At 48.5% G+C, this 11847-nt stretch overlaps 1 protein-coding gene across 1 annotated transcript in view; it reads right to left on the reverse strand.

Moving 5' to 3' along the window:
• Window positions 1-11037, reverse strand: part of FOXO1 (forkhead box O1) — a 61178-nt gene extending 50141 nt beyond the window's left edge. The window contains exon 1 of the mRNA XM_033052704.2: window positions 10353-11037. Coding sequence (XP_032908595.1) covers window positions 10353-10958 — 606 coding nt within the window. The 5' untranslated portion in view covers window positions 10959-11037. The remainder of the gene's footprint in view (window positions 1-10352) is intronic.
• Between the last annotated feature and the right edge of the window lie 810 nt (window positions 11038-11847).

An 11847-nucleotide genomic window follows, 5' to 3' on the forward strand; every position in this document is an offset into this window, starting at 1 on the left:
AAGATAGCATCTTGATTTTACCCAAAATCAATTGCAACAGGCTGCACTTTAAAATACTGCTTTAAACTTCCATCCTCATTTGTATTTCAAGGTGGCCTTTAGTGGATTTACTACACTTGCACATAAGGAGGACACAAACAGTACCAGGAACCAGACCTCAGATCAGCATTAAAACCCCACCAGCCAGAATATACACTCATACAATGTCAGAAGAAATGCTCAGCTCTTGCCACAAAGGTAAACCCTCAGCCATAAAAACCTGACACCACAGTTTTACTCATAGGCACATATCCATCAAGGAAAAAGGAGAAAAAAAGCATTAAAATTATCTCCCAGTTTAAGCCAAAAGAGAAAGTTCCTGGTTCAGCCCTCTCCATCCACCTCTGAGGTTTTGAAGCATTTAAAACACCGAACTGCCTTCCAGCTCTGACTTAATACTGTCCCAAAGATGACACGGCCAAGATACCATAAAAATTATGGAAAATTAAAGCTGCTCTAAGTTAAACATGCAGCCACACTCTGAGCTTCCACATTAAAAAGTGGGTTTATTATATCTTCCTTCACTATAGATTTCTAAATACTAATCAAAATCTAAATGTATATATAGCTAGATAGAAGTGTGTAGAGTATTTTTATTTATGTTTAATTTATGTAATACAATTTGATCAGATTACACATGAGGCTGCATCCTCATCCTGAATTTCAAATAGCTTCTGGTTTGAGCTGCAGACCCATCAGTTCATCTCAAAGAAGCAAGGGTGAAGCAGGACAAGTGTAGCAGCACCTGCAAATATCTAAACCTGACCTGGCTATGGCAACTTAACCTTCCTTAACACCACATCATTTTAGAAAATCAGTAGTAGTAATAATTAATAAAAAAAAATTAGTAGTAATAATAATGAATCTAATCAATAAACATTATTTACCTTGAAACAACATTTCGTAGAATCATAAAATGGTTTGTGTTGGAAGGAACCTTAAGAATAATCATGTTCCAACCCCACACCACAGGCAGGGACACTTTTCACTAGACCAGGCTGCTCAAAGTCCCTGGCCTTGAACATTTCCAGGGCTGGAGCATCCACAACTTCTCTTGGCAAACTGTGCCGGTGCCTCACCACCCTCACAGTAAAAAATTTCTTCCCAATATCTGATCTAAATGTACTCTTTTTCAGTTTAAATCTTCCAAGTTAGCACAAGCGTTGCTTTCCTCACCTGAACCTCCAGAGACACAAAAAGATCTTAGTGAGGAGCAAAGGCAGCAGCATGGTATCCTCTGGAGAGGTCAAGGGATGTACCTTAACTGATCTAAATCATGAGAAATCTATTCAGTGAATCACTACGAACTTCTCTGGTAACTGCAAGGAGGAAATACAATTACTTTCCCTGACCTCCTCTCCACACCTGAGCAGTAAGCAGCAGGGCACCCACGAAGGGCCTGGCAGATGGAAGCATTTCGGCAGGGCTCTGCTGACAGGCTCTGCTCCTGCGCCTCCTGAGCCGCCAGCTCACAGCTCCAGCACTCCCTGAAATCTGCCCAGCAGCACCCTGCCAGCGCTGGGGCAGAAGCCAGGCTCCAGGCTTCCCCACAGAGCCTTGTGCGCGCACCTCCCCACACCTTCCATCACCAGTACCCACGGGGGTGCCAGGGGCGCTGGGAGCAGCTCTGAGCCCCACAGCGCTCGGGTACCGCAGCCTCGCAGGGCAGGCTCCTCGCTCCCAGTCCTGCAGGGGAACCCTGCCAAGGGGCCAGGAAACAAGAGAGGGTCCAACCAAACAGCTACAAATTACACCTGCTTACTGCACTTGCCCAGGTGTAGACAACAACAGCACCTGTAATCTCCCTTGCCTCAGAGCACCACCAGCATCCCTTCAGAGAACCAGGTTTCCTGGGAGAAAGGGTTGGGGGCTGGCAAATAATTACACCTAATTTGAAGGTTCAGACTTGAAGAGCATATTTTTGGAAAGAGAAATCAACACGTTTAAGAGTGAGCAGAGCACAGAGCACATAATCCTTTCACATCCTGACAGGGTAGCACTGCGGAGGCCTGCTATGAAGCATGTCTGAGTAACAGCATCTTCATTTTTTGAATATCTAATTAGGAGTTTCTATATATTGCAAAGCATTGCTATAAGATATAATTTAGTTGGCAAACACTAAAGATCTCAGTCTGTAAGTATGCTTTTGGCAATCAAAATTCAAATCTGAATTTATATCCAAGATATGTATGGCACTGGTACCTTTTTTGTTTTTTCTAATTCTAACAATTACAATCAAATTAGCAGATGAAATCATATCAGTTTTAAGCAAGTGCAAGTTACAAGCAAATTAGTCTACACCACTACCACCACCTCAACAGTATATTTTTGGATTGTTAGTATCCTTACTCCCATTAGCGACTTCACATATATTTAACACATATTAAAGGGCAGGAAAAATCTAAGAAGGCTACAGATGCCAGAACTAAGCACCAACTAAAAATCACATATGCCAAAAAAACACTTGCAACTGCTCTAATTCCCACTGTGGGAACTGAAAGGCAGATTCATAAAACACAATGGGCAACAAATCCATTCCTTTAATTCCATTCGCCAAATTTTAATTACTTTCCATCCAGGCAAACACCAAGCATTTCTGCTGATCTTGCAGGATGTAACCTCATTTGCACAATAAATGCGGTTTAACAAGTCACCACATTTATAGCAAGTTGCTTCAGTCTTATCTAACTGCACAGTTTGAAAAGTCAGTGATGGGTAAGTGAAACCCCACCCACGTCACAGTTTTTGGAGTTAAGCACAAGAAAACTGAAGAAGTTGCTACCTTGCCATTGCAAGTGAGACTGCCAACAGTAAATTGACAGAGTCCACATTCTGAATTATGTGTACACTCCTTATTCAGGAAGGGAAAAAAACACACACTTCACACTTTTGAGTTCCTCCTATGAAAATTAATGGCCATAATCTAATGCTCCAGAGCTCCCTTTCCCAAATAAATAAATAAAAGCAAAGACCTTTCTCTGCTGTATAAATTTGAACAGGTCACATATAAACGAGTCCTGCCTATGCTGGCACAAAGCACTGCAGCACCAAAGCAGAGACCATCAGTAGGGAGGGTTCTGCCAGCAGAATGGCCAAGTGGGGCTGCCCATCCATACAGGGCCAGCTCCAGCACAGAAATTTATGACCAGCTCCAAGTGACCAGGAGAGATCTCCCAGGTACAGCACTTTTGCTCACCTGTCACCCTCCTCCTCTGCAGCATCAACAGTGGAATGAGAGCAGTGCCAATATTTCTTGGCTATGGAGTTGCAGGTCAGCCTCACCAGCAAGTGGCTGCCTCTCCATCTCCTGCCTCATGCACTTTCAACTTTCCCCAGAACCACAGTTTCCATGGATAGCACAAAGATTGCTCACAGTTATCAATCCTACATGTATTCAAACCTCTAATTTCATTAAAAAAAGGTTTTCATTTCCTGATTTCTGCATGTGATTAAAATTTCATTCTGGCATTTTCTAACATTTCCTAAGAGAGACACCAACACGCAAGAAGCAGAGCCCAGCCCACTTCATCGTTTCACATCCTGGTACAGAACCAGCATGGAAGCCTGGCACTAAGTGGCCTCTGAGAAAGGGATACCAAAAAAATTAAGATGCTAATAAAATACTAATTCTTACATATTGCAGAGCACAGCCAGAAGATATAGTTTAGTCAGGGAATATTATGGTTAAAGGCACCCCTGCTTGCAAGCACTTTTCTGGTAATCAGTCCAAGTTTAAATCTGAATATGTACTATTTCAGAGACCATGTCTCCATTTTCTCAAATACGCATGTGCCAGGCCCCAGGACCTATATCCCGTGGACCTACATAGCAATAGCCCTGACAAAACTAAAAAGGAGTCCCACACACTCACACCAACATGAGTCTACACTGCACACACCAGTAAAACACTTGGAGAAACATGGGCTACTTAGAAATGCAATCATAGCCATCCCTGGCACGCTGTCTTGAAGCAGTAATAGGACTGAATGCGCTTCCAGTTGCATGGATTCCTAGCATTCCCAAAAACTGGGTTTCTAAGACTAGAGCAAGAGAAGACGTGTACCTTTAAGTTTAATTAACTCTAGAATAAGACGTATTGTCAAACAGAACTATAACATCATTGATACTGTGCAGTGATGCACGACGCCTTTAACAACTCTGAGCAAACTGAGTGCTGCTCTCCACTCCTCCAGCAATTCCTAATCTCTGTCTGATTCAGCAGCTGTCAGAGTCCCAAGAGATTTGGAGTGACTGCATTTTTAAAGCTAAAAAACGGTCCCATCTACCACAAACCAAAGCATTGCTAAGTCTTCACCATTCATTACAGAAGTGCTTCAAAACCTAACCCATGTGCCTCTTTACATATCATTTTAAGCAATCTAAGCATGAGGTTTAATGAAGATCTTAGAAGATAATAACCGATCCAGTAAAAGCATCCTAGTTCTTTTTATTCCTTCTCCGTTAGGAATGGAGACCTACCAAGAAACCTCATGACACTTCACTGCTCATTTAAGACATCTGCATATCACAAACAAGAGTGCAGGAATGTTGCACCTTTGGTTGATGAACACATATGGTTAATGTTTACTAAGTAGATTTAGAAATAATACTTAAATGTGAATAGCACTTATCTTCACAGATCAATTCACTTCATGCTGAAGCTCTCTATGGAGGAGCAGAGATACTGTTCTTCAAAACGTAACTCTTTCCGCTGCACTTCATTTCTGAAGCACAACCTGTCATCACCAAGAGCAGTGTTTCCCCAATATTTAAACCCCATTTCAGCAACCAGACTGACAAACAAAATGCTACAAAATTCATTAAAATGACAGTATGCACTACCATATGCTTAACTATAACTATCTGCAGCCAGCATCAGTAAATTCAAAGTTCCTTTCTCGCAAGAGTTGACAATGAAATAAATATATCCATCTTTTACATATTTCTGAAAGAGGAAAACAATAAACTATATTTCAGGTTATCTTCACTTTGTCTTAGTTTATTATTCATTACTCAAGGTTTTAAAATCATTTCCATCAGAAATCCTTGTTTCATATACGAACTTCTTCCTAAAACAGAAGGAGCTGAGGGTTGAATTTCTGTAGCCACAGCCCTACATATTTCACAAATCTGTGACTGCAAAATATATCTGCATTTTTATTTCAGAAGCCAAGCACTTATTTTACAAAATGATTCACCAGTTGAGTAAACAGAGACGCACATATTTAGGCAGCATCAGCTTTGGAAACCGAAAAGATACGAGCAGACATCTCAAGACTACACAATTTCTGGTGCCTTACTGAAAAACCCAAACCACCAAAAGTATCACCTATTTTATTGCATTAAAAAGAAAGAATGAAAAAGACAAAAAGAAAACAACTTCACATACCTCTCCTAAACATCTTTATCTCCTTGTACCACACTGCTTCCCCTTTCCATCACAGGCAACAAAGGCTCCAGTTCCCCAAACAACCAACTTCACCAACTACTTGTAAAACCATGTGATACGAAAATAATGATAATAAGGAAGCAGCTGAGCATGTCATAAAAAACACAGTGGCAGACAGCAGTTACCTCATATTTGTACTGAAGTTCTTTAAAGTCAAGCACTTCAGGAAAATTTAGTTAATTATGTCAAAGCCACTCACACATTTCATTCTGGTGTTTAGTCTCACTTATAATCATATGAGTAACTGAACAGATACCACAGCAAACAGAAAATGGGCAAAGAAAATTAAGAGAAATTAAAATATTATTCAAGGCCCTGATGGGAAGCTCAAAACCACTGATGCAGCTCAGTTATGAGTTATTCCGACATAGGTGAGGAGAACACCTTGCACCTGCAAAGATTAAGCTGAACTTTCACACCTGAAACTAAGCAAAATGCAAGTGGTGGCTCACAGACAACGTGGGCTGCTACAAGAGGCATTTTGGTGGTAGTGAGCAGGTATGCAAAACACCAGATAGTTTTCTCACAAGGTGGGCTGAGGCCAGGTATCATGGCAGAGCAGACTCAACTCCAGCTGCCAGCTCTTGAGGCTATTTGCCACATGTAAAAAGGTATGACTGTATAGCATTGACCTTGACAGAATACACAAACAGAAAGCCAAACACACACACCTCTACCTGCACATGCCTGTGTGTGCTGTATGAATGTATAATACAATACATGATGCTGGGGGGGCCACAAATCACCTGGGGAAGCATCTTAAGGGACAGAGGTAAATGCCCACAGGTACGTAACCAATACTGAGGGAATACGCAGGCTGAGTTAAAGGCAATCTTCAATTGTGATTCTTCCCACCAAAAAAAAAAATTCATAATAAAAACCTCACAAAAATTATATTTAAGGTCCCTTCCAATCCAAACTATTCCATGACTGTGATTCTATGTACTCATTTCAGTGTAAATATATAATCTAATTTTCCACAATTTAAACTGTTTGCTGATCTAGATTCAAAATCTTTGAAAAAATTCAGTGAAAATTATTCTTAATTTTTCAGTCTTTCTAATATTTTTTACTACCTGTGATTTTCAAAACAAATACAACAGAACTAGAACAACCCAGAATTCATTTTGCATGGAGAACAATTCACTACAAAATAGTGCTGACCATAGAGAGCACCTATGATAAGGCCACCCAAAGCACCTGTCCCACACCTGTTTTGTCTTTAGGGTTTCAGGCTTACAAGCATCTATTCTCATTCCTTCAACAATAGCAACAAATTAATTTAGGTGAACAAGCTTCCTTGGGACTGGAAGTGAAGGAGGTGTATGTGCCTATGGGGCCTTAACTCCTGCCACTAAGAAAAATCAACAACACATCCACCTCCAGAGGAGTGACACCAAAACTCCACATTTCCTGGTAAAAAAGTTACAGGGTTTTATTTGAACCCATTTTCAAAAGCACACTGAAAGGATGAGACCATTCAAGGAAACTTAACTGTAACAGCTCCTTTACAATAAATCTCAACACTTGCCATAAAGCAAGGACATAATGAAATATGCACATCACAGAGATGTTTCATATTTTATTTATGATAAGCAGCCAAAAAGCTATCATATTTGTGTCAAAAATAGTTATCAACAGCTGCAGTGGAGTTCTTGCCTCTTCTGTTTTAAGCCTTGTGTCTCCCACTACCACAGACAAGGCAAAATGTTGCTTCTACTTGACTACTATACTACGAGGAAAGTCTCCTTCCATGGAACTTTCACAACAATTGCTTTGTTATCTCTGCAGCAGATCTTGTTCGTGCTTTGCCTTTCTCTGAGCAACACAGGTCACTACCAGCACTCATTCACAGCCAACAATGCAGCAAGTCTGGCAGAGCACATCCCAAGTGCTTCATTCAAGGCAGCCACCCCATGGGGGGTCAGGGGACTTTGCTCCCTTAGAGTTCAACAAGGGATTTGCTCATAAAGCAGAGTTTGTGACAAGAAAATCTGGAATAAACTACTGTGCATGTATGTATAACTAAGAAGAATTTAGCTACTTAAGTAATTTCATCCTACTGATAATTTTATGTTAATACCTTTGGCTTACACCCTTATTTAAAAAGCCATTTCTATTTTAATGTTTTTATTCAGAAGAGCTTGGATGCTGTTTTGAGCTCCCACCAGATAACGCTGACACCTCTGCACTTTCCTCAGTGAAAAATGAAAAAGAAGGTCGATATCATGTGTTAAATCAGAGCAGTACATGCTCTCAAGCCTTAGAGCAGTTAGCTCTCAACTTCTGCCTGAGAAACACTGCCTTGCCACTATGCAGAAAGCGTGCATTCTTTATCAGTTCTTGCGTGCTTCATACATTTTGTGAAGAATTTGAAAGGTGCCTTATTGCACGTGTAAACATGCAAACCCCAACAAGACGGAGTGTCGGAGTTTTACTTAAGGGGGAATAAAAGACACCCCCCGTTTCCCAGCCTGCGTCAGCAGTGTGCTCCGAGCCCTAAGTCAGTGCCAGGCTCTGAGGCGAACCCGCGCTCCCTCTCTCTGTCAGCACAAAAGTCACTCGCTAATCTCTGCTCATCTCTGCAGCGATGTTCCTCCTCTGCGGGTCCCTCGGCTGACTCAGGCTTCGCTCAGCCCTACGCCTGCACCTACAGCAGGTCCCCGGACCACGGGCAAACCGACGGCTCCCGAAGTGGAAAAGAAATAAAAGTAATTTTGCTCTTAGGCGTGGAGAATCGGTAACAAACAAGGCGAAACGGGCTGCACGCCTCAGCCAGGCCAGTTACAGCGTTGACACCCAGTGGCTGCGGGTAACTAAACCTGAAAGTGGGTTTAAGAAACTCTGCACTTCCTTGGCTTTAGTGGTAAAACCTGCAACTTTCAGAGCAGTCTGGCAGTTATGCGGCCAAAGGGATGGGGCTACACCTGTCCGGTGTGTGCACAGCACAGTCACTATTTAGTTATGGAAGGAGACTCAGTGTGCATGTACTGCACTCTCCCAGAGGGTACTGCAGCCAAAAAACACAGCAGTAGCGGCTCTCCCTGTTGCAGCAGAGGTGTGTGGGCAAAGGATGTGCTCAGTCTCCCCGAGGGAGCTGTGCGAGATTTCTTCCTTGCTGAAGCACCACGGGACGAGCAGCAATAAAATAGGAAGCGCCAAGTAAGTTACAGTATCAGTGTAGCTATCAGTGTTTCTTACTGGCTCGCCAGAATTTGGGAGCTGTTTGATTTTATTTTGGTTTGTTTGGCTTTTCGTTCTCTTCTACTTATTCTGAAAAGGTACTTAAGGAAGCTAAAAATACCACTGGGAAAAAAAAGCAGCATTTTAAAGTGACAAATTACCTTATTTAAAAGATGTCAGCTATCAATCACTTCACTCCTGCTACAGTTTTTCATGGCAGATGTCTTCAGAAAACTATCTTTTCTTTTTTTTTTAGTCAAACACATCAATAGAAACTAACAAACTACTTTCAGAAGCCCTAAAAGCTTTCAGCTAAAAAAGTTACAGATTAAACTGTATTTCCTTAGCAGGATGTTGCTTACCTCTAAAAAAACCCAGAAATTTACAAATAGCCAATGTAATAAACATTCCTACCAGTGCAATTAAAAATACATAAGTGCAGGATTTGAGATGACACTTCTTTAAAAAAATAAGGCAGATAATATAAATACTACAAAGCGAAGCTAAGAGTTTGGCTGGCCCTCCCTGGATCCGAGTCCCGAACCCAGCAGAGCGCGCCGACGCCGTGCTAGGTGCGCGTTTATTGCCATCGTTTCACCCTCGCAGGGCGGAGGAGGCTCTGCCTGAACGCAGCCGGCACCAGCTCGTTGTGACAATGCTCTCACATTGCAACAGGGCCACAAAACTCGGCGCTGCCTCGCCGCGCACGGGGACGCGGGTGGGTGACACTTGCTCGGCGGAGGCCTCGGAGAGAGAGGATTCATTGGCAGCAGAGCTAAGCCTTTATCACCCACGGGGATCCAGGCGCAGCTTCGCCCGGCTCGGCCCACAGCCGTCTGGGAGGCAGCCGGGGCCGCGGGTCCCCCGGGACTTGGGGCGGCAGGAGATCAGGAGATCTCACCGCAGGGCTCCGGGCAGCACCGGCTGCGGCTCCCAGCACAAATCCCGGCCGCCAACAGGTTGCTGCCGCCGCTCCGCTCAGACGGCAAGGGACTGCGCTGCGGGAGAGAGGGAAGCAGGGAGCTCCGTCCCACCACGGAACACAAGAAAGACGCTCCCGCAACTCAAGTTTAGCAAAGCCATCAGGTCAAATACTGCGGCTTACTCATTAAACACACGGTATTTCTGCAACCCTTGCTCTGCCTCCGCTCCGCCGCCCGACGGCAAAGCCCCGCAGCGCCGGGGCGGACGGCGGCACGGACCGCCCCGGTTCCGGGCCCGGGCAGCGCCGGGACCGCGGCGGAGCCCCCGCGGCACCCGCAGCACACGGGTGCGAACCCCGGGCCCCGCCGGCCGCCCGCGGGCAGCAGGAGGCGGCGGCGCTCCTGCCGGCTTAGCCCCGGGACGGCGCCGTGACACCGCGTGAACTTTTGCTTTCGGCGGGGCAGGGCTGGGGGAGGCGGAGAGCGGGGGGGCGGCCCCGGTCCCTCCAGCGCCCCAGCGGCGGGAGGGCTAGAACGCTTTTCCCCCTAAGGAGTTCTCCCTTTAGAATGGTGAAAGAAAGTAGAAATGTGAGGTTAGACTGGAAGCGCTGACCCGGAGCCCTGCAGGCTGCGCAGCAGCATCATGCAGCCGGGGAGGGCGGCGTGCCCAGCCGCCCCAGCGCCGCGGCTCCTGCCCGGGGGCAGCGGAGCCTCCCAGGACCCCCTCCGACGGGGCGTCCCCACCACCCGCCTCTTACCTTCCAGCCGGCCGAGCTGTTGCTGTCGCCCTTATCCTTGAAGTAGGGGACGCTCTTGACCATCCACTCGTAGATCTGGGACAGGGTGAGCCGCTTCTCGGGGGAGCTCTCGATGGCCTTGGTGATGAGGTCTGCGTAGGACAGGTTGCCCCACGCGTTGCGCCGCGACGAGCTGCTCTTGCGGGGCTGCCCGGCCACGGGGCCCGGTGACAGACCGGCCACGGGCGGCGGTACCGGGGGCACCGGCGGCGGTCCCGGCGGGTGGAGGCGGCAGCCGGCCTCGGGCGCCGGGAAGTCCCCGCAGCGGCAGGCGGCAGCCTCCGGGGGGGCGGCGGCGGGGCGCAGCGGCGCGAAGTCCTCGCTCTCCTCTAGCAGGCTGAGGTTGCTGATGAAGTCGGCGCCCAGCCCTCCCGAGGCGGCGGCCCCGGCCCCGGCCGCGGCTCCGGCCGCCCCATCGGGCTGTCCGCCGCACGACGGCGCCGGGCTGGAAGTGGCCGAGCTGGGAGGGTTGAACTCCGGCCGCGGCAGAGGCCAGGTGCAGGAGCGGGGCCGCGGCAGCGGCTCGAAGTCGGGGTCGATGTCCACCAGCTGCGGTGCTTCGGCCATGGCGGGGTCGGACGGGAGTGCGGCGGGAGCGGGGCGGCTTGGGCTCAGCGCCGCCGCCCCATGCAGGCTCCGGGCGCGGATCGGCGCGACCCCGACGGCGCGACCGCCAGCTCTCCTGGCCCCGTCGCCCTAGACCTCCGGCCTGACCTCCCGGCCCCGCCGCCCTAAACCCTGCCCCTGCCCGGCTCCCGGATCCCTGCCCTCCGCGGCAACTGCAACAGCAGCGACCCGGCCGCCCGGCGCGCACCGACTGGAGCGACCGCCCCGCGCGGGCCCGCCTCCAGCCTCCAGCCTCCAGCCTCCCGCCTCCTCCTCCTCCTCCTCCCGGCAGGGAGGGACGGCCCGCGCCGCGCCAATGGCAGCGCCGCGCCGCCGCCCGCCTCCCGCCGCGGGGCCGGTTTGGTAGGAGGGTGCCGGTGCCCCCGTGCTGCTTCTGGGTGGTTTTTGTTTCCCGGCGGCGCAGCGGGGAGGGAAGCGGCGAGCGGGCAGCCGGCCGTGCCCCCCGCGGCCGGGACTGCCCAAAGGCTGTAAGTGCTCGCACGGCGGGGATGGCCGCGGAAAATGCCCCCGCGAGTGTTTCTCCTCGGAGAAATGCCTCCCGCATCGACGGCCCGGGGATGAGCGGGGACCTGGGAGCATCCCTCGGCGGCAGCGGGGCGGCTGGGAGAGCGCTCGGTAGCGTGTCCCCGTTCCCACCGGCATCCCGGCGGCGCCGGCTCCGTGCGCAGCGCTCCCGGCTGCCCGCCCCGCGGGGCCCTGGCAGCCCCGCGTTCCGGACCGGGGCTGCGACAGCTGCCCTGCCTCGCTCCCCCCTGCCTCCCTCCTTCCCTGGCCGGCTCCTCGCCAAAAAGTGTCTGCACCTCGCGAAGTGATAAATCTCCCCTTCGGC

The sequence above is a fragment of the Catharus ustulatus genome, chromosome 2, assembly GCF_009819885.2.
Source record: "Catharus ustulatus isolate bCatUst1 chromosome 2, bCatUst1.pri.v2, whole genome shotgun sequence".
In the NCBI taxonomy this organism is placed as follows: domain Eukaryota; kingdom Metazoa; phylum Chordata; class Aves; order Passeriformes; family Turdidae; genus Catharus; species Catharus ustulatus.